This window comes from Colletotrichum jinshuiense, chromosome 4 (assembly GCF_051148585.1).
Source record: "Colletotrichum jinshuiense chromosome 4, complete sequence".
NCBI classification, from domain to species: Eukaryota; Fungi; Ascomycota; class Sordariomycetes; order Glomerellales; family Glomerellaceae; genus Colletotrichum; species Colletotrichum jinshuiense.
This window is the reverse complement of record NC_139311.1, coordinates 69,217-93,009: the sequence shown is the minus strand read 5'-3', so window position 1 is coordinate 93,009 and position 23,793 is coordinate 69,217. Positions and strand designations below refer to the sequence as shown.

At 49.8% G+C, this 23,793-nt stretch overlaps 8 protein-coding genes across 8 annotated transcripts; 5 read left to right on the top strand and 3 right to left on the bottom strand.

Moving 5' to 3' along the window:
- Positions 1 to 837: 837 nt before the first annotated feature.
- EsH8_IV_000023 (uncharacterized protein) lies at positions 838 to 1,689 on the top strand (the record flags this gene model as incomplete). The annotated part of the gene is made up of 3 exons (XM_083264913.1): positions 838 to 1,255; positions 1,313 to 1,390; positions 1,451 to 1,689. The coding sequence occupies 3 exons, from the start codon at positions 838 to 840 to the stop codon at positions 1,687 to 1,689; spliced, it is 735 nt and encodes a 244-aa protein (XP_083123808.1).
- A 750-nt stretch (positions 1,690 to 2,439) lies between these two features.
- Positions 2,440 to 4,566, top strand: EsH8_IV_000022 (uncharacterized protein; the record flags this gene model as incomplete). Its single annotated transcript, XM_083264912.1, has 1 exon — positions 2,440 to 4,566. One exon carries the CDS (start codon positions 2,440 to 2,442, stop codon positions 4,564 to 4,566), a length of 2,127 nt encoding a protein of 708 aa, XP_083123807.1.
- Positions 4,567 to 5,519: 953 nt separating this feature from the next.
- Positions 5,520 to 6,608, top strand: EsH8_IV_000021 (uncharacterized protein; the record flags this gene model as incomplete). Its single annotated transcript, XM_083264911.1, has 2 exons — positions 5,520 to 5,600; positions 5,667 to 6,608. 2 exons carry the CDS (start codon positions 5,520 to 5,522, stop codon positions 6,606 to 6,608), a joined length of 1,023 nt encoding a protein of 340 aa, XP_083123806.1.
- A 776-nt stretch (positions 6,609 to 7,384) lies between these two features.
- EsH8_IV_000020 (cytochrome P450) lies at positions 7,385 to 9,105 on the bottom strand (the record flags this gene model as incomplete). The annotated part of the gene is made up of 4 exons (XM_083264910.1): positions 7,385 to 7,550; positions 7,610 to 8,034; positions 8,092 to 8,801; positions 8,859 to 9,105. 4 exons carry the CDS (start codon positions 9,103 to 9,105, stop codon positions 7,385 to 7,387), a joined length of 1,548 nt encoding a protein of 515 aa, XP_083123805.1.
- A 4,736-nt stretch (positions 9,106 to 13,841) lies between these two features.
- EsH8_IV_000019 (uncharacterized protein) lies at positions 13,842 to 14,845 on the top strand (the record flags this gene model as incomplete). Its single annotated transcript, XM_083264909.1, has 4 exons — positions 13,842 to 13,859; positions 13,939 to 14,309; positions 14,369 to 14,660; positions 14,726 to 14,845. 4 exons carry the CDS (start codon positions 13,842 to 13,844, stop codon positions 14,843 to 14,845), a joined length of 801 nt encoding a protein of 266 aa, XP_083123804.1.
- A 1,189-nt stretch (positions 14,846 to 16,034) lies between these two features.
- EsH8_IV_000018 (TauD/TfdA dioxygenase family protein) lies at positions 16,035 to 16,973 on the bottom strand (the record flags this gene model as incomplete). The annotated part of the gene is made up of 1 exon (XM_083264908.1): positions 16,035 to 16,973. One exon carries the CDS (start codon positions 16,971 to 16,973, stop codon positions 16,035 to 16,037), a length of 939 nt encoding a protein of 312 aa, XP_083123803.1.
- A 1,176-nt stretch (positions 16,974 to 18,149) lies between these two features.
- On the top strand, positions 18,150 to 20,212 carry EsH8_IV_000017 (major facilitator superfamily domain-containing protein; the record flags this gene model as incomplete). Its single annotated transcript, XM_083264907.1, has 12 exons — positions 18,150 to 18,268; positions 18,328 to 18,396; positions 18,446 to 18,548; positions 18,604 to 18,671; positions 18,726 to 18,797; positions 18,851 to 18,994; positions 19,049 to 19,100; positions 19,170 to 19,370; positions 19,424 to 19,611; positions 19,676 to 19,739; positions 19,795 to 19,879; positions 19,941 to 20,212. 12 exons carry the CDS (start codon positions 18,150 to 18,152, stop codon positions 20,210 to 20,212), a joined length of 1,437 nt encoding a protein of 478 aa, XP_083123802.1.
- A 373-nt stretch (positions 20,213 to 20,585) lies between these two features.
- On the bottom strand, positions 20,586 to 22,043 carry EsH8_IV_000016 (nucleic acid/nucleotide deaminase domain-containing protein; the record flags this gene model as incomplete). Its single annotated transcript, XM_083264906.1, has 1 exon — positions 20,586 to 22,043. The coding sequence occupies one exon, from the start codon at positions 22,041 to 22,043 to the stop codon at positions 20,586 to 20,588; it is 1,458 nt and encodes a 485-aa protein (XP_083123801.1).
- Positions 22,044 to 23,793: the final 1,750 nt, after the last annotated feature.

The following is a 23,793-nucleotide window of genomic DNA, read 5'->3' as shown; positions in this document are numbered from 1 at the left end:
CACGGTTCCCAACGAGCAGGCATATAGCCTGCTTTCCTGCCGCTAGCCCGTCCAATTAATATACATGTTGGAATGGTCTCATTACCCTATACAAATTATTTAGAGGCTTCGCCCTACAGAGACTAGTACATCAAGGGGCTCTTTTTATCCTGGTGCTTCAATGCTCTGGTGAAACTTGGGTGGGTCTGAGTTGAGTTGGTAGTATGCGCGCTTAATCGAAAGCTTGAACTAGCAACTTGCAACACGTTCTCGGCTATTTGGAAAGCTCGACGAAGCCAATGACGATGACTCAAGACCTAGGTATATGGGATGATGTGCAATCTCCTGCAGCACACTAGCTGTAAAGTTAGAGTTTCGGGATCACGCTCTCAACGTCGTAACAGCCAATGAGCTCATCAGTGGGCATTCAGTGGGCAGGGGGAGTTCTATCTTGCCAATTGGATCATCGGGGATTCCACATGAGCAGAGACGGTAATGAGTTGAAGCCGCTGCGCGAGGAAACTAATGGGCGATCTCATATATATCATCCCGCCACATACCGTTGCGCTGGATGCCGATCTACCCGGGTGGGTTGGACTAATTTCTCCGTGTGCGGGATCGACCCACGATAGGGGAACGCACGCCTCCGTTATGGAATGTTTCAACCAGGGTTGGTATCGACTAAATGAAGATTTACAGACTTACAAAAGCAAACGCATGGGGCTTGGCAACGATCTTTCACGATGCTTGGCTGCTTCACTCTCTCTTTTTCAGTATTCGAGCCATAAGCAACTCCAGAGACAGGATCTCCCTACACTCGTTTTTATTTATTTATTCTCACCCGACACTCTCTTCATCATGCGCAATTCCATTCTTGCCGCGGCCGCTTCCCTGGCTTTGGGAGCGAGGGCCGACATTTACCCCAACTATGAGTATGGCAACATGTTCTACCTTGGGCCCACCACTGGCGGCCAGTACATCACGAAGGCCACTTACAACATGGAGGTCCCCAACCCGCCTACCAACTGGGTGAAGACGGACGAGGCGCAGCGGTGGCTCTCGCTCTGGATTGGCGTCCAGGACAACCCCAACAACGGCGATGTGCTCGACATGAACTTTGTCCAGCCCCTTCTCAACTGGGGCCCCGACAACTCCGTCTGGGGATGCGACGCTCCCAACACGCAGTGGTGCGCTGCTGCCAGCACCTACACCCCCAGCGGGCAGATCGGACAGCCGTATGTCAAGGTCAACAAGGAGGCGACTCTGGAATTTGAAAGTATGCGACTGCACCCCCCCAAGTCCGGCGAACTGGGTTTTGCTGACACGGCTCTAGTCTCCCTCAACTCCTCCACCGACATGATTGACCAAAAGGTCTGGCAGAACGGCGACCTGATCTCTTCAGAGTCCGACTGTAAGTCCCGCTTGACGTACACTCGGGTGGATAGGGGCCTGTGCTGACCAGTTATTACAGCCAAGGGCATGCGTCCCGCCGTGTTCTACTCTGGCAACGAATGCTACGGTGACGGTTGCGGCACTCTTCCCGCCTACAGCTATACCAACATCACCCTTGTGTTCAACAAGGCAGTCACGGACTTGGAAAGCCTGATCTTTTACACCAACGCCACCCACACCGAGTGGCAGACCAAGGACAACGGAATTACCTGGACCATTGACTCCATCACCATCGCCGAAGATGACTTGACCGAATAAGCCTGACGCTTCCGTACAAGAGGCACAAGAACCCCTTCGTGTATATAGTTTTGCTTCTTGTAGAAACATATGCCACTCGCAAGCAGGGCGAACCAGCCACGTTTGTGGGGTGATCGGTTGAAACTGGCCTTACCCAGTCCAGTAACTCAGCAATGTCACTTTTGCTCAAAATTATCGCGTCAACTGTGCTCATTGTGTTTCGGATGTATCTCTTGTCGATTTTTTGATAGTACTCCTATCCTGTTCAGAACTTCAACTTCCGTTCCAGTTAATTGACCTTGTTTTATTTTTACAACCCGGATATTTTCTTGGCTAATCATAGAAATCCTTCATGAAACATGTCAGCCAAGACACCGGACATATACCTTCCGAAGTTACGCTGCAGTCTAGGTGCGTGGATTGCTGGATCTTGAGCCGCAGGAAACCCACCTGTACATCTATGGTTACCGAGTTCGGGCCCGGACGAATTGGCTCGGAATGTGTTGCATGCCGTTACATTCGCGTGAAATTAGGACGACAACAAACTGAATTACTATGCGAACCTGTCGATCTTGCTGTGAAAATGCGGAGACGCGGGTGATGTGCAAGCGGGGTACATATTCCCTTGTTCACATTGCATTCACCGCACCAGACATTCGGGGGATCACCATGCGAGATGCTCACTTGAGATGGAGTACAAGTATTGGACTTACAAACAGGAAGAGTCGATATGAGGGAAAAAACGGCAAGGGGGTCCAACCACGAGCTAAAATGAAGTTTGCTTTCCTCAGTGCCTTCGGGGCGCTCCTCGTCGCCGGAGCCGACCTCGCAAGCCAGGATTTCCGCATCAACATCAACGACAAGACCGGAGCCATTGACAAGCTTACTGATCCTCGCTCCAAAAACGCGATGAACTGGATTAGCACCGGCTCAAACGCGCCGTGGCTACCCACTGGGAGCCGATGGGGGCTGGGGTATGCTGATCTTGGAGAGGACTCGCTTCACCGCGGATTTTGGAATTTTCCAACCATCTCGAAACGCGAGAACACTGTCGATGCGGTTTACAATCTCAGTCCTCTGGAGATCCTCGTCAGTCGGAAAGTCAGTGATGGAGATCAGTCATTCACCGAAACTTACACTTTCAGGAACAAGGGACCAGAGGTGCTGAACCTCGCCGGCAACGGAGCAACATCCTTCGCCATCTACACGCCTTTCAACGACCACTACACGAACACAACGGATTGTATCGAGGCACGCTCGCATGCTCATATCTGGGCCAACGGAGGAAGCTCTTCTTGGATCAAGCTGGACCAAATGGGAGGAAAGTACCGCAATCTGGGACTCGTCGTCACCAAGGGCGGTTTGACTGGCTACAGTATTGAGTCGCGTGATCCCACAACGCTATCAAATACACGAGGTGTGTTCTTGTTACACCCCACGATTCCAACACTACAGCCGGGGGAGTCGAGTACGCTGGAGTGGACGTTCTTCTGGCATACCGACTGGGACAGCTTCTTCGAGCAAGCTGCCGCCCGATCTGAACAGTTCATACACGTCGCCGCCGACTCATTTACGCTCATCCAGGGCGAGACTGTGTTCTTTGAGTTGAGCGGCGCATCTGTCAATTCCAACACCAAAGTCAACGGCGAAGCAGTCGGTTGTGATGAGGAGGGCTGCAGTTACAGCTTTGAACCGGGTAAGCCAGGACGAACGACACTCACCATATCCCCCGACACCGGCGGAAACTCGACCGTCTACCTGAACACTGTACCCGTATATAACGACATCATCGACAGCCGAACCAAGTTCATCATCACGAAGCAGCAGGATCTCACCCCAAACACACCGGCCGAGGGGGCATATCGAGTTTTCGACAACCAGCCTGGCGTCATCGCAACCTGGGAAACGTCCTCTGACCGCAACCCCGGACGCGAGAGGGTCGGCATGGGAATTCTTATGGCGCGCTGGCTGAAGAAGAACCCCGATAACGTTCAAGTCCGAGAGTCGCTTGAAAAGTACTACACGTTCGTCTCGACCAAGCTGCAAGAACAGAACGGGTTTGTGAGAGACAGGCCGATTGGGATGGATGACAGCAAGAAAAGATTATACAACTGGCCCTGGGTTCTGCAGTTCCACATCGCGGTTGCGGGTGTTGGCCTCAACTTGACCGGAAAGGTCGCCGAGAAGACGCCTCTTGAGAGATTCATGTTGACGCTGGAAAACTTCTACTCGGAGGGCGGTTCGGGGCTTTATGCTATCGGACTCCCCATTCTCGAAAGTCTCCGGGCACTCGAAAAGCATGGGAATATAGAATGGCTTGAGCGGGCCAAGAACCTCTTCATTGCCCACGGAGAAAAGATTGCGGAGAGAGGTCTAGACTATCCCGAGTTCGAAGTCAACTTCGAACAGTCCATCGTGGCTCCCGCTGCCGTGATGTTGCTCGAGTTGTGGAGGTACACCGGAGACGAGAAGTGGCTGGAAGCAGGTAAGCTACATCTTGACACTTTGCTGCGGTTTGCAGGAAAGCAGCCCGACTACCGTCTTCACGATGTGTCCATTCGGCACTGGGACGGGTTCTGGTTCGGCAAAGACCGGATGTGGGGTGACACGTTTCCTCACCATTGGAGCACGTTGAATGCCATTGCACTGCACCATTACGGAAAGGGCCTGGGGAGTAACAGCGAGGGCCAATCCTTCTTGAGGGTTGCGGACGGGATTATTCGCAACAACCTTGCCCTGTTTGAAACAGATGGAAGGGCATCGTGCGCATACATCTACCCCCTTTCGGTCAATGGCCGGAATGGCAACTATAAAGACCCATATGCAAATGATCAGGACTGGGTTCTGGCACATTTGCTTCAACTTGAAGAGGATGATGCTTTTGATAATGAAACTTAGACTCGGGCCCAGCTCCACCCCGTTGAATATGCATCTAGTAATCAGCGAGAGCTGCTACAATGCCTTAACCCACTGCATCTGCATCGAGGTTTCGTGTATGACCGGCAGTGCTGTGAAGAAAAACCTCCATCAGAGAAAAAGAACTTTGGTAACAAAAGCTACTGCAGATATAAGAGTACAGCCCCCCCTCCTAGAATTGTCGTATGGGCTTATCGTAATTAAGTCCGCAAAGGCGCTTCGCTGAGTGCGACAAAGAAACCTCGGAGAAGAAACTTCCTGATTAGGAAATACGTGTTTCCGAAGGCCTAGCCCACATCAGACAGCGATGCATCTAAGCTCCGCGACATCCCCTACGGTCTAGCTTTGCATGCACGCGCTTTGCATGCAGGGGGGAATGTAAACGTCATTGCCAGATCATACCGACCAACCATGCAATTCCCCCAAGTTCGTTCGCTTTGGCCGATCAAAACTACGCACAATCAATTACCCTAACACCGCTGTCCCTACGGAAGACATAGTCCTGGGCATACGCAGAAACATGATTGCAAGCTGGCGGTGTTAACTTAACTCCGGGGATTATGGCAGGCGGAACCCAACGAGAAGGAAGTCTAGAGTTAGTTATCATAATCTGGCGTCGGTGTTACTCGCGTCTAGGTTCGGTCTAGGTCTTGCACTATTTTTCAATTGGACGCCCCTTTCCTCAATGGGTAATTTGTTCCAATGACTTTGGCGTATTTACGAAGCTTTGGAGAGTCAACTTAGACGCCGCAATTCAACACAAAGGGTTGTATAAAAAGACAGCGCTGCCCTACACAAAATAGTGTTGATTTTTTGTCGCTGATAATCGAACCATCTTCCCCACTCGCAACATTGTTTTAAAAGACACTCAGCTTCTTCTGACACCTTTTTACATCAAACGCAAGGAAAGTGGTATCTTAAGGAAACATTTCATGATGGCCCCGAAAGTTCTCAAGTACGCCAAGGACCAGCCCGCTGGATTCGTGAACCGTATCGAAAAAGTCGCCATCGTCGGCGTAAGTGGATGCTAGACAAGCAATTAGGGGAGAATCAATTGAGAAACTTGACTAACGACTGTTTAGGCTTCAGGAACTTTGGGCAAGTTCGTCACTCAGGAGCTACTCAAGGGTGGGAAGCATAAAGTGACGGCCATCACTCGCCATAATAGTGACTCCAAGCTACCGGAGGGCGTCATCACTGCCAAGGTCAACTATGACGACGAGAGCTCAATCGTTCAAGCTCTCAAGGGGCAACAGTATCTGATCATCACCTTGAAAAACACCGCTCACCAAGACACGCAAATCAAGCTTATTAGAGCGGCGGCCAAAGCTGGGGTTAGCTATGTCATGCCCAACTCTTGGGGCCCCGACCCAAAGAACGACTCGCTGATGAATGACACGCTTCTCGGCACCGTGTTTCGAGATGCAGTGAAAGAGATTGAGAAGCTCAGTGTCAGCGATTGGATCATCATGTCTTGCGGCTTCTGGTACGAGTTTAGTCTAGGGGGGCCGCCTGATCGCTACGGATTTGACATCAAGAATAAGTCGCTGGTTCTGTTCGACGATGGCAACGTGAGGATCAACACGTCAACCTGGGCCCAGTGTGGTCGTGGCCTCGCCGCCTTCCTCAAACTCAAATGGTTGCCCGAGGACGAGAACGACACATCTCCATCCATCCAAAATTGGGCTAATGATGTGTTCTACATCTCAAGCTTTTTGGTTTCCCAGCGCGAAATGTTCGAAAGTGCTAAGCGCGTAACAAACACAACAGACAAGGATTGGACCATAACGCAGGTTGACTCGAAGGAGAGATGGAAGGCCGGCCATGAGGCGCTAAGATCTGGCGATAGGAGCGGATTTTCAAGACTGATGTACACACGAATCTTCTTTCCCTCGGGTGACGGCGATGTTGAGAACAAGCATGGGCTGGCGAACGAAGCACTGGGTCTGCCAAAAGAAGATCTGGACAAGGCGAGTGAAGATGCCGTAAGGCTGTGTTTAGCTGGAGAACTAGACAGTTACTAGAGTTTCGTGCTTAAAAGGAACTTTGTGAGATTTTAAGTATGTACTTGGGACCAATATGAATCGAATTGACTTCTCGTATTTGAACATTGACTTCAATCATCACTTTGACTTTTAGACATACTTGGGTAAAAATAAAAAATAAAAAAAAATCAAGCCGTATCATATCTATTCGTCTACAAAAATATGAACAAAATGGATACTTGTTGTATCCGATTTGGGATGTAATGGTCTCCTATCTGGTGTAAGTACCTAATATTATGCCCTTCTATTCAGTAGATGAACGATGGCTTTGCAGAATTGTGACCAAGTGTTGATTTAGGCAATGTAAGAAAACAAGTTAGGTTGGGAAAGTCGTACCCAAGCTATGCTGTGAATTAGTAGTATGGTGAGATTTCACGTTAAAAACTCTCCACATCAATAAAGTGTATTTCGGGTTGTGAGCATTAGGTTGAGGACATAGAAGCAGTGCTGTGCGGACAATTTACGCATTCTGCACTATGTTGTCTCAGATGAGTTATACTTTCTTTTGATTCATTAGTTATATGTTCTCTGATCCTCCGTGGTGCAAAGGCCTAATAAAGCTGCAGTTACTACTCCATTGGTCGCATCGCCATGTCTTCTGTCGGATTACCAATAATCCTAGACAACGGTGAGATGCTCACCAAGAGTTGGAAACAAACTCTTGAGAAATTCAAGATGCACCGCGCAAGGTGTACTCGCCTACTGTGTATCTAATACTTGGACTTCATACAAGCAAGTATCCGATTCTGAACAGTTTACGAAATTTGGATCTTGACAGAAATTGAACCTTTCTTAGTCTGGACCACAATCAGGTCATGGTCATAAGAGATGTCTTCCACAGTCGTCTCATGCAGGCGCGATCTGGGGATGACACGCAGGGCCATCAGAGCCGCCATGAGATAGACTTCGCAGTACGCCAAGCTACGAGAAAAGTTAGCATTTAGACACGCAAAGCCCCCCAAAAAGCGATCGAGACTTACTTCTCGCCAATACACGAGCGACTGCCTTTACCAAACGCCAACAAGAACTTTTGAAGCTTGTAATTGGGCTGCCCATCGACCAACCAGCGGTCGGGAATAAACTCATCAGGATCGGGGAAAAGTTCTTTGTCCCAGTGGTTGATCATGGAGGTCATGCCAACGGGGGTGCCTCTGGGAATGACCCATTCCTTCTTGCCGTCGCGTGTCTTGTAGACAAGATCCTCATCACGAGCAATTCTTGCCGATCTGTGAGAAACACCCGGCATCATACGCAAGGATTCGTGGATAACGGCCCACAGGTACGGCTTTTGCTCGAGTTCGGTCCACTTAAGGTTAGAAGGGTTGAGGCCTTGCAGATCTTGCATCAGGCGCGCGTATGTCTTGGGCTGGGCGAGCAGGTAGTAGGTGATGACGGTCAAGGTAGCCTGCGGGATCATAGGGTTAACGCTGAGCCAACATACAGCGGATTAGTGTCAACTTACAGCAGTAGTTTCGGTTCCGGCAAGCAAGAAGTTGAACCCCTCTCCAGAGAGACGGTACAAGGACTTCTCCTCCTCGGGCAGTACCTTGGAATCCATGAGTTCGGCGAAAACTCTTCCGTTCTCAGGGTTGCTCAGAGCCGCCTTAATATAACCAGGGATAACCACGTTCATTTGCCTCATGACTGACTTGATGTCCTCGCCCAAATAGTCGGCCATCATGGGCATCACTTGCGCCATCTTTCTGCCAAGGGCGTTGTGTCTCATCATGTAGGCACTCTTGAAGAATGACTTGACCCATGTGGCGAAGTTAGGTTCCCAACCCTCCTGGGCAATGAAGCCCATGGGCTCTCCGAATGCATACTGCGAGATGATATCCGCAGTGAAGCAGTTGAAGGCTTCCTTGACGTCGAAGGGTTCCTTGCCGGCCGAGCGGAGCATCTTGTCAACCGTGAGTTGGCAGAATTCTTGCACCTCTCCCTCAAGCTTGAGCATCTGCTGGCGCGAAAAGAATTTGGAAAGGGCTCCCTTGCGCATGCGGTGGACTTCATGGCTGACGGTGGAGAAGCCGGTGACCGACACGGGGCCCGCACCGCCGGTGTTGAGTTGATGTTGCCACTTATCGCGGACGCGGCCTGGACCAGCATAGATTTCGTCGGTAAAGTAGGGGTCGGAAACATGAAGCTCGTCCGGGTTAATTCTGACGATGGGGCCTGCGATTCCGTTGTCAAGACTGAGTCGTGCTCATGACCAGGGCTGGTCCAACTTACCATAGCGTTCGTGCATCCGTGCGATAACCTTGCCATACTTTCCAAGCAACCACCAGTCATAGTAAGCCTCGTATAGGTAGGTCGCGGCGGCGATCTTGGGCCCGGGGAAGCGGGACAGTGGGTGAAATGGCGAAATGCTGTATAGGGCGATGGCGACATAGTACGCAACCCAAAGGCCAATGAAATAGACAATGGCAACAGGGCTTATGGCAGCCTTGAGACCGTCTATGACAACGTTCGAAGCCATGTTGGGCATGAACTGTTGGATCTACTTGGACAGAGCAGAGTATGCACTGGAGGGGAAGAGGGGGAGGGCGATCCTCGTGATAATGCGGCGTCTGCTGCATATATGTTTATGTGAGACCTATATACTGCGCATAGCACCCAACTGCACCACCAAAGTGCCGCATCCCACTTCTCTCAGGGTCCCACCGGCTACTAGGTCATTCATAAAACGCGTGCGCTGAGTGGTTAACTTGAGTGCCATCATGATCCTGAAACCCCATAAAGTCGAGCAGATCGAATGCACAACTACAACAGCCCCCTGAGAGGGGGGGACCTTGACAAAAAATATCTACTAGTGTGGGCTAGTGCACCAACGTTGCGGAGCCAATCCACAATATGCAACTAGTGGCCGTTGAAGAATTATTACTTGATGAGACATTGTCACCGAAGCACGTGCGAGAGATGGGCATCACTCCCATAACGGAGTTTGACTGTCAAATGCAATGCAAGACGAGATGGTGGCCCGGACAACGATTGGCGATCTTTACTAGAGGTCCTCAGGGATAACTAGTCGCTATCAACTTCCAAGCCTATTGTGGAACGAGGTGTTGAGCAAGAACGAATCCTTCTGGGCTGTGAGATTCCCACACCGCCATAGTTTTGGGATGCACTTGCCGTAATGCAACGTAGCCAGCGCTAGAACGGATCATTCATAGATCGTCATGTACCTCTTGTTATTGTAATGAAGGAACCAGGGGCTGCAGATAAGATAACCCCACTAGATATCCACTTCAGCAACACTCCTTGCACCGTTTGGATGGGCCTGATGATGCAGTCCTTCTTACGAGAAATACGAGCCCTATTTGCTGCATCTTGAACCCATATTCAAAATGGTGCTTGGGATAACTGTATCATAGCGAATAGATGACGAAGCATCATTTTACCAGCACGGCCCAAGGGAACATTCACTAACACTATTTCTGGACGCTAGAGGCGATCGAACGATGAAAGCCTGAATCTCTCTCCCAATTTAGGTTTATTGTTGATTTCTGTCGGGGAACAACGAGGACGGGCAACTGATAGAACCTAACATGTTGTTCTTAATATCGGTTTAGACGATTTTGATCATCAGATACATAGCACCAGAGCCCTTTTGAGGACCAGAGTGATGCTGATAGTGGGATCATGGTTTCCATTTGGAGATCGGTTCTCCCAATAAGGCAACCGCCTCGTCCGTACCGAATAAAACCGCAGCAGTTCGATCCACGTTTCCGGGCTCTGGCGAGCGATGCATGTGCTAATGGCGTTTCAACTCCAACTAAGCATTTCGGTCCTGAGAAGGATGACAAGTTTGTGTGCCTAATTTTCAGGAGGGTCAATCTGCTTGTTGAAGAGATGATCAGCAATTCCAACAGGCATACTTTTGTAAAATAACCAATCGGGTAGCCATTGGTCGGTCAACCCCCACCACCTTTTCCCAACTCGGGTTCGACCTGACTTGATTGGCGCGGTGTATCCCGGTAACAGCAAGCGTCAATTTCCAACGGCACCGGGGGGGACAGGGCCGTGCCGGGGAACGGTGCCGTAGACAAGAAGGTCCACACCAAAGCCAAGGAAGCTAGTCATTCTGACATTTATCACCAGGATTCGAGGCACTCCTTTCCCTTGCAACACTAACCTTTCCAAATGGCAATATGGGGCTCTCAGAGTCCGATGGAACGAACCCTTGAGTGCCGTGCCTTTACACTAGTGTACTTAAATCGGCATATCTCAGTGCCCACGAAATGCAGCAGGAGGCAGAAAACATAGCCATCGATGTCGTCAATATAAGAAGACCAACAATACTGCAAACATTCGTAGTAATGGCAAATATCCTGAAATGTGCTTTGGTCAAGTCTGTGACTATTAAGCACCAAGTGGTTGGGCATCAATGTGAAGCCCTTGATGAGCGGGCCCCTCGGGCCGCCGGAGTCGCCCGAAAGTAATATGGGCGTTCATGTTTAAGCGCGAGTCATCGCGTTGCAGTCCCTTGTACATGTGGTCCATGGATGCCAAGTCGCATAGCCCGAGACCAGGGATATTTGACATCTCGGTGCCGCAAAACAGATTTCGCAACTCACAGGCGAGCCGTACAGCTTGCGATTTTCCTTTTGATTGCCTAACGTCGGCCACCCACTTTTGGCCACCCCCACTGTTGGCCACCCAAAATACCATGACAACCGTACCATGGGTATCGACTTCAATTAACTATTGACTCTACCCACCACCAACTACAATACAGTCTTCTGATTCACTAGGGCAATCAGATGCGCTGGATTCATCTATCCCACTTTCAGCTTCACCAGCTTCTTGTTGGGCGCGCCGTATATCCTGGATGTTTGCGAACTTCGTATTAGGGTCTATTTTAACCTTCTGCTTCTTCCTTTTCTTCCCATCGTCAACCTTCTTCTGTAGGTAGTGAATTTCTTGCTGGGCAACTGCTAGTTGGTAGGCCTGCTTATGGAATCCTTTTTTGACCTTTCTGAATAGCTGGCGTTGTGTGTTAACGTTTTGACTGCCCGGCTTAAGCTGACTAAATGATCTAAGCTGATCTAATAGATCTCTAGTCTTTCTGGGTGTAGACTATACAACAGTAGATCTTACGGAATCCTATCTATTAACATTCTGGGCAGCCTGTATACTGCCCTGGCTTAGTTGGGTAGTCTGGTTGGCTGGTGTGGTTGGTGTAGTTAGTGCTAACAGCAGCAGCTTGCTTATTATAGGCCTTGCTATTGATATAGGCTATAATCTAGTCTACTTCTAGCTACTTGTGATATTCTGCTTCGTAAGGGCAGCTAAACGTGCCTTCTAGTAGTAATCTATGAAGTTCCTTTTACTAACAATAGTAGTATCGTCGCATAGAGTAAGCCAGCCAAGCTGCTTTCTATAAGCCACTTTTAAAGGCCTAAAGACTAATTAATCTAGTGGCTAGAGGATGTAGGATGTATGTGGTGGTAGAAATAATAGGTAGATCTTGTTAATATAGTATATCTATATAAAGTCTGTTGTCTTATAGCTTTTATACCCATCTAGAATCAATAGTCTAGCCTCAAGCTAGCTAGACCTATCCTTACAGGTAGTCTAAGGAATAAACACCCTCTGCAACTACTTAACAGTAGTCTAGTTAGTTGTCTAACTATTATCTGTTGTAGTAAACTCCTAGTTGGTATAAGGGTTAAGATCTAGAGGGAACTACTACTGTTAGACTAATCTACCTTTATATATAATAAGAGGATGTAGTGCTTAGCACTCAGCTGAGATACACTTAATAATAGATATCTAAACCCTTAATCTAGGCTGCTTCTTTTAAACTAACTTAGTTTTAGACGAACCTATTACTAGCCTATTAGATCTTTTACCCTTAAGAATACTAGTCTCATCTATATTGTATCTATTAGCTGGTTTAATTACGTTAATCTAAAGGATGTCAAAGTGTTTAAACTAATCCTTTAGTATGTTAGCTGAGGCTTTATTAATACGTCTAGAATCGATTGCTTGACTTCTCTAAGTTGCAATAGATGGGTTCCTTTGTTTAAAGCCGTCTATCTAGTTCTTTCTAAGTAGTTGGGTATCCCTATTGGCGTGTAAGACATGCTTAGCGAATTCCTTTACTTGTTGATGGGTTGGGGCAACTCTAAGGGCAGCCTGGATATAAACCCACTTAGCCAGCTTACTTTCCTGGCTCTAAGAGAGTCGCTGGAGGTCTGTAAATACAACCTTCCTAGGTTGACTGCCCTGGAGCCGATGGCGAAGTGTTAATCTAGGTATGCCCTATTCTATAGCAGCCTTGTTGATAGATTAACCAGCTGTAACAGCTTGAAGAGCCTGATGAATCTTATATTCGGAATACTGGCCTATTGAGGTCGAAATAAGTGATGCTGAAAAAATGAAGTGATTTGGATGTAAAGTGGAAAAGTTGTGGAAGTTAGGGTTGAAGTATATCCATCGTGGTGTTGAGGCATTTTTGGGTGGCCAACAGTGGGGGTGGCCAAAAGTGGGTGGCCGACGTTACTGCGGAGAACGCAAAGCATGGGCAACATATGGGTACCGCCGAGAACGAATGCTAGGATAGTACAACTCTAACTGCTGGGACCTCTGGGGCTGCTAGGGATTGGTATTCCATTCTGTATATCTCTTGTTATGTCGTGCTTTCCCCAAGATCCGGGTCGCTTTTGACCCTTAATCGTCTTGCATTCATCTTTCGCCTGGTCATCGAATTCGAGAACCTCATCGGCCGCCCACCATGGCCACGACGGAAAACGCGTTGGCCACGCCACCGCCTATGTACATCCCAATGACGGCCAGTGCCAAGCACTCACTCATAGCAATATGCTTTTTATGGGTGCTTTTTGCATTGGTGGTGTCTGCTCGGCTTTGGGGTCGGTTTCGCGGGGTTGGTATTGGAGGAGATGATATTCTGGCCTTGATCGCATGCGTTCGTCACCAAAGAAATATCATTAGAGCAAACAGTCACTAACATTGGCAATAGCTTCTCTCAGGGAGCACAATAGGTTTGAATGCCGCAGGTAAGCCTCGTGTAGTCATGGTCTGGTAAAATCGAGCGGTCTGATATTATATGCAGTTTTTACATCTGGGGTGGGATACAACTTTGACCCGAGCTCTGAGGTGTATCCGAAGTGTACGTGAGCCATACAACTACTTCACTACACCGCACAGAAAAGTAACATAAACTAACACAAAGAAACAGTACTGAACAACATGCAATACATTTTGAAGGTAAGTCAGTTTCAACTGCTTTCGCGACGCGTTCTGTAGATAGAGTTCTGAGAACTCTTTCTAATCTGGTCCTCTTTAGGTGACTTTTGCCTTCACCCTTGTTTATCTTTGGGCACTGGCAACTTTGAAACTCAGCCAGCTCTGGTTCTATTATAGAGCATTCTCTGTTCAGCTTAGGTGGTGGATCTTCGCCATTGGTGGTGTTGTCATTGCCTGGGCCCTGATCTTCACCTTTGTCTTCATCTTCCTTTGCGACCCAATATCTCAGCAGTGGACGGTGCAACGCATCGGTCATTGCATGGACCAGATTCTGGTTCTGAAGTGCATCATCATGACAAACGTTGTGACTGATCTCTTTATCGTCATCTTACCTATATGGACTGTTTGGCAGTTGCAGATGCGCAAGACTGAGAAAACTGCTGTCATTGCCTGCTTTGCTCTGGGTTTGGCGTAAGTGAACCTGCTTCCCTCAATACAGACATCCACAATGATGGACTGACTTTATACAGATGCTGTGTTATTGGAATTGTTCGATTCTGGCAAATCTACGTCATCGACCTCATCGGAAACCTAACTGGCACCTCCCTGACAACCTTCATGCTCTGCACTGTCGAACTCATGCTTGCAGGTCTTTGCATCAACATTCCCATGCTTCGTCCATTCTATCTGCGATGGAGAACGAAGTACAAATCGTCCTCGATGGAAAACTCCAATAGTCACAGTGGCTTCAACAAGGGATCACGAAGTGGCCAGCTCAAAGTTCAGCCCAAACCAGGTCAATACACAGCATGGATAGAGCTGGTGCGTTGCCACCTTATTTGAAATCCCTCTCAAGTTTTCTTCGCAGATGTGCTAACTTCTATTAGAATGATAAGGACCAGGAAACGGCAAGCAACGACGACGGCGGCTCCGAGAGAAAGTTGACGAGAGAGCAACCGAAAACCTCGATCCAAGTACACACAAATTGGAAGGTTACCAGGGAATAATTATTGGGCATGACGCGTGTGGACACAACGATTCGATATTATTGGTCATGCCACAACGAAGCGACCAATGTGACTCGAACAGTAGTGCCGTGCCTTTTCTCAAAGTCGGATAGACTTAGCTCGATTCCGTGTAAAAGTAAACAAGCATAGAGTCATGTATATTGATGTATACCACGGGGGACAAACTTTTCGCGACTGATACGAGGAAATGAAGAAAGGGAGCCGCTACGGCAGGTCATGTGTCTCAGACTACCACTTATAGCAAGATATAGACTTAGAGACATGAAATATGTACAACAACCCGAATGGGATATTACAGCGGCTTTGTCCAGTCACAGCGAAGACGTGCCACAGGGATAACTCACGTATGTCTTTAAGGAATTAAAGGGACTGTTGGTATCACAGGGATAACTGCTGTATCACAGTTCTACCCGTACGGGCTGGAGCTCGCTGAATATCAATATGGTATATCCGAAAGCTAGTGAATCGGTATGTAGAAGAGAAATTAGGAGGTTAGCAGCAACATCAGCAGTAGTGAAGATATATCTGTTGGCAGCCGGAAACATAATCTTCGGGCGCCGCCGCTGTGGCCGGCTGCCTCTGATAGCCTGACCGTACTCTGCCGGCCGTGTAATCCACCAGAAAGCCTAATATATTTATTTCTGACTATTTCTCTGCAACTTTCGAGAAAAAGTAGCACTTTTGTTCAAAAACTTCTCAAAACCTGGCACATCTAGGGCACCACTCGAGCCGGAACGTTACTCGACGTAGACTCGCTATAGCTGAATATGTCAAATCAAGGGGGTTTCATTCTCAATTTGTCAAGATTTTTAAATAAAGAAGATAGCGATCTCAGATATAATAAAGCAAAGCAATTAGGCCCATGCAAGATGGCCATCTTACGCGAGAATGTCTGCTGCGCCGGGCTTCTGGCTTCCGCCATTCTCCTCCTTTGTTTTATGCCTCCCCTCTCTGAGTCTTCTGTCTCTTTCATTTCTGCTTTCACTAGCCGGATCAAAGTACGCTGCAACGGTGATCAGACGATTCAAGTTGTAATTGAGAAAAGGGACCTATGCTTACGTTTCTCTCCGAACACTGTGGTTCTGATACCCCTTCGCGGTGCGTCGTATGTTCCTGGAATTACGCGATGAATTGTGCATCTAATCATAGTTAGCTTGAATTTAGAACATCATCTTAGTGACAGTATATCGAACCTGTTATCCCACATGGCGACGCTTCCGACTTGCCATTTCCAGCGAACAGCGTGGTCATCGGCAGAGTGGATGTGATACGCGAAGAAGTCCAACAACTTGTCCGATTCATATTTCTTTAGTTCCGCAAAGGCCGTCACAAAGCCTGGGTTGATATTCAGTGCTTTGAGTCCAGTGACCGGATGGGTTCTGACGGCTGGGTGGTGCGAGTCAATAGGGGGTCGGTTTGGACCAACTCCCCAGAGGTCCAAAATAGTATCATACTGCAATCTTGAGGTGTGGACGGCATGGAGGCCATCTACGAATCTTTTCATGGCGTCACTGAGAGCATCGTAAAGTCCGTACTGAGATACCCAGGCCGTATCGCCCCCAACCTCAGGGTGTTCCTCCATGCGCAGAAGGGAATAAGATGGAGGATTGACTTCAAACGATGTGTCGGCATGGAAATCTCCGGAGGGCCATGGAGTGTACTTGAGTATCTCGCGATGGTCTTCGCGACTCCCTTTAATAACGACATGCTTGACGTCCTTTTGGGCTGGATGACGGTCAAGTATACCGTAGTGTTCAAATAGCTCTACTTGACCCTCGGTAGTCAAGTCCTGATCGCGGAAGAACACAACCCCACGTTCCGTTACGAGAAGCGCGAGCTCATCAAGTTGCTGTGGGGTGAGCTGGGATAACTGCACATTCTCCAGTACGGTACCAATTGACTCGGTCAGATCGACCCGGTTGGCGATGGAGAAGAGGGACTTTTTGTCGAGATCAGCGAAAGATGCCCTGTCCTTGGGCGGGAAAATCTGCTCTCGGATGGGGTCGGGGGGTACGTGGTCTTTGACCTTGGGATGGAAATGAGAGTGGAGGACAATGGGGAACCCCGAGTCTGGGGAGATGTGCTTTCTGGACTCCAGGTTTGCCATGACTGAAAATGTTAATGATATTGAACAAGTCCAAGAACAGCCAACTTCATGATCATTCACGACAGTTTACCCCTCTTATCACTGACTCCATGAGCACATCATTACCGCAGTCCCCTCATAAAACAGGACCAGGCTGATCTATCGTCAGACATTGCGCGATTTGGATTGCAGATGAGAGATGGACGGGCCAGTCTTCTCATTCGTGGGTGATGGTGTGCGCCATTGAGAACATTAATACATAAAGAATGAATTGCCCATTGCTTTTGGGTAGCCGTGCGTCGCAGTTCAAGTTATTTTTCAGTGGAAGAACGCCGCACTGAGCGTACCCAAGACGACGGGACAGTTCCGACTCTAACCAAAAACGGGTGGGCATCAACAGTTGAAGTATCAGACGGTGCGGCGTTAACACGCGTATATCCGCCCACAACGCCTGCGAATGACGAGCAGGCTCAGAGAACGATACCCGAAGATAATTTTGACTCGTACCAGAGTCGGAAGATAGGAATCCAAGCCGGATAGAGTGCCTGTCGGACTGCGACCGACATAATCGCGCAGAATGGCGGCTAGCGCACGCAGGCCTAGAAGGAAAGCCGGCAACTCGTAATGAAATGGACAACTCAATTGGCTTTGAGAACATTCGCAATCCCAACTGCCGATTGCATCAGAGGGTTAGGTAAGCAGACTCATGCTGGTGTGGATGCGATAATGAACATTTTGAGTGTCGTGAGAGGTGGTCGATGGCGTGAGCGCTCTAAACGATGGCATCAACGGAAAGTGGGTCACCCCCGTTCTGGTTTTGGAGATGAGCCGAAGGAGACCCTCAAGACCCTCAAGAGCATGCCTATAGTCCACTAGAATGGCTCCCAATCGCGTGGTCTCCTAGTCAGTTCTCCACGGAAATACCGAGTTTATGGCTTCATGCCATCCCGTTGTGGCAGAATCGAGTTTGAGAGCTGCATCCGAAGTGGAACGCGGAACCGTAAGGCAAGTCTGGGGCCTGTCAACCGGAGCCATAGAGGGTCTACATGCAAGTTCTTTACATGGTAGTGGGTTTATTAAAAAGCATTGCTTGTCAGTGATTGTTTGCAAAAATGTTGGACGTTCTGTGAAGCCCATTTGTTGCCATACCGTTCGCGACTCCAAACCCTGCCGCAGGATCAACCCGAGCCCTCGACAATGGCTGCCGTAGACGAGAAGCAACTCAAGACTGTGGCCGAGGGCCCCGAAAGCCAAAGCGATGGCGACTATCCCGAGATTGACTGGTCGCCCGAGGAGGAACAGCGTCTGGTCCGAAAGTAATTTGCGCCCGTCATATGTCTTTGGGGCAACTTTCGCTAACTTTGACTGCTCACAGGATCGATTTCTTGATCATGCCCCTCTTGATTCTCGCCTTCTTCGCTCTGCAACTCGACCGTGGTAACATGTACGGAAAGCGAGAACAATACTGAGATAATTCATCTGACAAGGCCCAGGGGCAATGCATTGACCGATTACTTCCTCAAAGACGTTGGCATCACCCAGAACCAGTTCAACGTTGGCCAGCAGCTGTTGTCTGCTGGTATTGTTATTCTTGAGGTTAGTTTCTGCTGAAAGAGACGTAGTAACGAGCGTAACTAACTTGAATTACAAGATCCCAAGCAACTTAATTCTCTATCGGGTTGGGCCTACGCTCTGGATTGGTGGGCAGATCGTCGCATGGTGGGCTCTCCGAAAGCTTGGCAAAGAGACTGAACAGTGCTAACCTAATACCAGGGGCTTGGTCGCAACATTCCAAGCTTTTCAGAAGGGTCTCGGCCCCTTTATGGCCACTCGATTGCTTCTTGGGTTAGTTTGTCAGCTCTACCCCCCCTGGCGTTTACTGGCTAACAGCACCCCAGCCTTTGTGAAGCTGGTTTCATTCCCGCCGCACTCTTCACAATGACGCGATGGTACAAAAGAGATGAGACCAGTAAGAGGTTCTCGTGGTTTTTCATCGGCAACATGCTTGCCGGCGCCTGCTCAGGTCTCATTGCCTACGGAATGTAAGTTAGCAACAGAAACATCGCCTGTGCAGTCACTAATATTTATCTCTGTAGTTTGCACATGAGGGGCGTGGCTGGTCTTGCTGGCTGGCAATGGCTTTTCTTGGTAAGTCAAAAATTCCTCAACTTTAAGACAACGAAAAAAAGTATTTCAACAGCTACTAACGAAAAATAGCTTGAGGGCATATTCACCGTACTAGTCGGCCTTGCCTTCTTTATATCCTTCCCCAATCAAGTCAGCAACCCGGTCTCAATTGTCGGTTTACGTTATTTCACGGAGCGAGAGTCCGAGATTCTCTACAAAAGAGTCATGATCGACGATCCTTCCAAAGCCCATGCCAGGAGCTCGGTCAGCTGGCCAGAGCTGAGATCAGCGGTATGTGCCAGATTTCGATGTGCATTAAGGTGACAACGCTGACAAGAGAACAGTTGACCAACTGGAGACTCATTCCGCATGTTATCTTTACTATTGCTGCTCTTGCACCATCATCAGCCATGGGCTCATACGCCCCATCCCTCGTTAGCTCCATGGGATTCGAAAGATTAGAGTCCAACGCCATGGTTTCCATCGGTTCCTGGATTCTGCTTCCTATTAACTTGCTCTGGGGTTTCACTGCGTGAGTGCTAGCTGAACAACGATGGGCATGACCAAAACCAAACAGAACTGACTTGTGTCAACAGTGATAAAACGGGAGTGCGCGGCCCATGGGTGTTCCTAGGACTCTTGATTTTCTGGGGGTTTAATGTGAGTTGCATCTCAAGTGGCCAGCCTTGGCGGGATTTTTGCTAACAATGCGCAGCTTGGCAACTTCTTGCTCCTTGACGCCGGGCGCAATCAGAGGTTTGCTATGTTGACCCTCTCAACTGCATTCTCGTTTCCTTGGCGTAAGTTTCTCTTTTCTAATTTAAGCGCGTTAGAGTTCAAGTGGCTGATTCGTCTTGATAGACCCCGTCAATAGCGCGTGGGTTTCTGCGAATGCTAAGTCGGCGGGCGAACGCTCCATTACGATGGCCATTCTCATCATGGCTGCCAACTGCTCAGGTATTGTCGGCAAGCAGCTGTTCCGGTCCGAGGATGCCCCCTTGTATCGCAACGGATGGACTGTCATCACCGGCCTCACGACCGCTGCGATGGTCTGCGGTATCTGGGCCAACGTCCAGTACTACATCCTGAATAAACGCAAGCTGAGCCGAACTGGGCTTTCATATCAGTACTAAAGACAGTATATGAAGGCGAAGTAACGAGGGGAACAAAAATTCAATGTTTTTATGAGCAATCAGCTTGATGGGAGGCCTCAGAGATGGCTGAGCTGAAGACGTACTAGATGGTCGACTAAAGCAATGCCACATTCAATAATAATGGATCTGCAATAGTCGATGTCAATCCCGCGCCAAGTGGTAGGTGTGCAAACTGGTCAACGGACCCGATTCATGTGCTCCCAAGCGGGCGCGCAGGGCCAGAGGATCTACTGTATATGGCAGAGTCATGACTTGCAAAATAAGGCATATGAAAGAAATGAAGCGAACCACAGGGGGGAGAACCAAGCAAACTGGTCTATGCAGCGCACGGGGTTTTCTGTTGTTGGCAGACTTATTCATCTATCATTCCTATCAGGTTCTCGCGACTTGTCATTGGCTCCGGCTTCCACATTGCGCCTAGTGTCTGGGCTTGAATCTCCTTATCCATCGCACGCAAAACTTTCCTGTAGTGGTGTACCACTGTCTCAGGATATTCGGCAAGGTCTGGTACCGTCCACTGATCATAGCACGCCCCATGCGTGTTCGCTGCAAAGAAGGCACCATGATGCCGGATGAACAGGAAGCAAAGGTAGCAAAACCACTTGGAGGCGCCAAGGCATCTGGGCTTGTGCCAAGGACTGTCGTTATTTTCCAAGTCGTGGTGAACTGTCAAGATGACTTCCGCGTGCACGTGTGTCGATTTCGCCCATGGCTGGTAAGCCAAGGTGAGAGGTACGGCCTCGTATGGAGGCAGAAAGAGAAATTCCGCGCCGCCATCAAAAAGCTCGGCATGAGATTGGGCCAACCCTGCCAGAGTCAGACAGATGCGGTAATATCCAGCGATTTTCTCCAGCTGGCGCAAGGTTTTAAGACAGGCCTGGATTTGAGTTGTGCCCCTGACCCCTTGTAGACGATTGAGGTAGTTTGCGACCAGGGGCGAGGTGCACAGCTGGTAACTGGAGTCGACAATTTCTACTAGCAGCTCATGGTCATTTGACTCCGTCTCAAAGGCTTGTAATAACGCCGCAAGAGCCAAGAGTTCTTTCTCCAGCTGCGCCCGCGCGGCTGACTCTTTTTTGGTGTACAGAAATTGGGCGCGATGGACCAGGTTGGCAAAGTCGGCGTGCAGGGGTTTCTTGTGGGTGCGGGATAGGTAGGCTGGCTTCTGCCATTTGGCCGAACGGAGGCGGTTGAGTAGACGGGCCTGGTGATGCCGGACGACGACATCTAGGAGACGGCTGTGTAATGTCTTGGCACTCGGCGCGGCGGCAGACATCATTTGGAAAATTGAGCGGAGAAAGGCCTGCGAGTCGGGCTCGATCGCGTCAACGGAGGCGATCGTCACTTTGAGGCCTGCCTTTCCTGCTGGCCGAATACGACTCTCCTGGACGGTGGTAGCAGCGACAGACTGCGCCCCTTCGCCGACAGCAATGAGGTAAGCGATGTCGTCTGCTAGACGCTGCTCGGTGCCCAGCGGGAGCCGACGGGGATGATAGCCATCGGACTTTCGGGGTTTCAAGACGGCTCCCGCTGAATTTGACTGTGCATTCGCATGTGCGTCTGCATCGTTGGTGCTCTGCGATGAATCGGTAGATGGGGCTGGTAGCGGAAATTTCTGCGCATCGACGGGCACAGCATTGGTGGACTTCTCCAGCTCCACGATGTGCTGACGGAACAAGGACTCGGGGAGATGCAGCCAGATGGATGACGTGGGCGAGGCAGTGACGGTAGGGCGGGCGCCGAGTCTGCCAACCCCGGACAAAGAATCAGTCGGCAGCGCCTCTGACAGGGAAGACAATGAGAGAGACATGGATGATGGATGGATGATTGTTGTGCCGACTCATGCTTGGGGGAGAACTGTGCTTGGAATGAGAGAGAGAGTCCGCTGCCAAGTCCAAGCGGGCGGGATGGGAGGAAAATGGAATAATTGAAATTCTGGAATTCTGCAGGTCCACCCCGTCCCACTCTGTGACAGGCAAAAGACAAAGCTTTGAACGGCGTAAACGCAGCCAATTGCGCGGCGCCCTCTCCTTGTCGCACTGCTGCAGTCCTGAATTTAGTGCGCCAAGACAGCAGCATTGGCGCTGGCTGCGGAAACCGGCCAGTCACCTGAGTAGTGCGAAAGCTCGAGAAGGGAAGAAGATGGGATGAGACAGACGGGACGGACGAGCGAGGATGGGGATGGGGTTGGCAAGTGCTGAACGGAGACGGATGTGATTGATTGAAAGCCCGTTCTTGTGTCTATGTTCCTACAGCACGGTGCTATCGTACGAGTTCGGATGTCATTGGGAGGGAGTACGGCAGACCAATGATGATTTGCGTCCACTCGAAAAGAGGAGCGGCCCAGGGAACATGAGCTAAACGGCTTCTTAGGCGGCGCCCGAGGAATAAGCAAAGTCGAAGCTCTCATGTGCCGGCTGGGTCCTGTTCCAAGGTGCCGGTACGCCCGCTCCAAGCCACGAGAAAAACGGCGACACCATACCTCAACCAGCAACTTGGGTGTGTCCCCCAGGTCTTGGAGAGGCTTGGCCAAGTCTTGGAATTCTCTTGGAATTTTCTTGGAGATTCTAGGAAACGCCGCAGCTATATCTTCGCCAAGCCAGGCCGTCTGTAGGTTGTTGGGATGGGCTCAGCAGCCTTGGCAACGGCCAAATATGAGGGGAGACAGGCAAATGACGCGCTGTGGGTAAATTACCGGTAGCATTACTCACTCAGGAGTAGTTTCACTCTCGCCTACAGTTACCAGATCGCCGTGGCAATTAAGGACTAGAGTGGTTGTACACTGCTGTAGAGTTGTAGGGGCGGAGTGGCTGTGCTCCAAAAGAACGCGCTGGCACTGACCCTCCTCAGTCTTGGCCTTTGGGCGGACTTACAGGACCTAGCCTGAACCTGCTCATATCTGTCTCCGCAAGTCCTAATGAGAGTGGCCGCCGCCAGCCAAGCGCATAGCTGGCCTGGGCCTTAAACTTTATCTTGACCAGCATCAACCACGCAGGGCTCAATCCATCTATCTGCGTCTACTCTGGTACGCCGAGCATTAGCCCTCATCTTGCGCTAAACCCCTCCACCAATACCGTATGCAGGAAATCACTCCCCGGGGTCCCAGGGCCCTATCCCTGGTCCTTGGCGTCAGTATCGTCGCGTCGTGTTGGTCCCAATTTTTCACCTGTCACGGACTGTCAGCATCTTTCCTCCCTTCCCCTTTTCTCCGTGTTCGCCTCGATTGCCATGTGCGGCGTTCGCGTGCCTGCTGTGACTAGTTCGGACGGTTTAGCTGGAAGCGCACGCATGAGCATACCCTGGCGAGAGGCGGCTATTCTCGTTCTAGTTTGACTGAGGTTGATGAATAAACGGCCACTTATCGCTATTAAAATTGCGAGTCAGTCGCCCGTAGAACTGCATCGGCGCCGAAAGGCCGCCCTGTTTGACAGCGCTGCAAACACGGGCATGTCTTCACTCTAGTTCATCAATCATCGGCCAGCCAAGACTTGCCATTTCGCTCCAAAAAACCACGGCGAAGTGGTGTTCACGCGGAATGGGTGATCCCCACTGGCATAGCG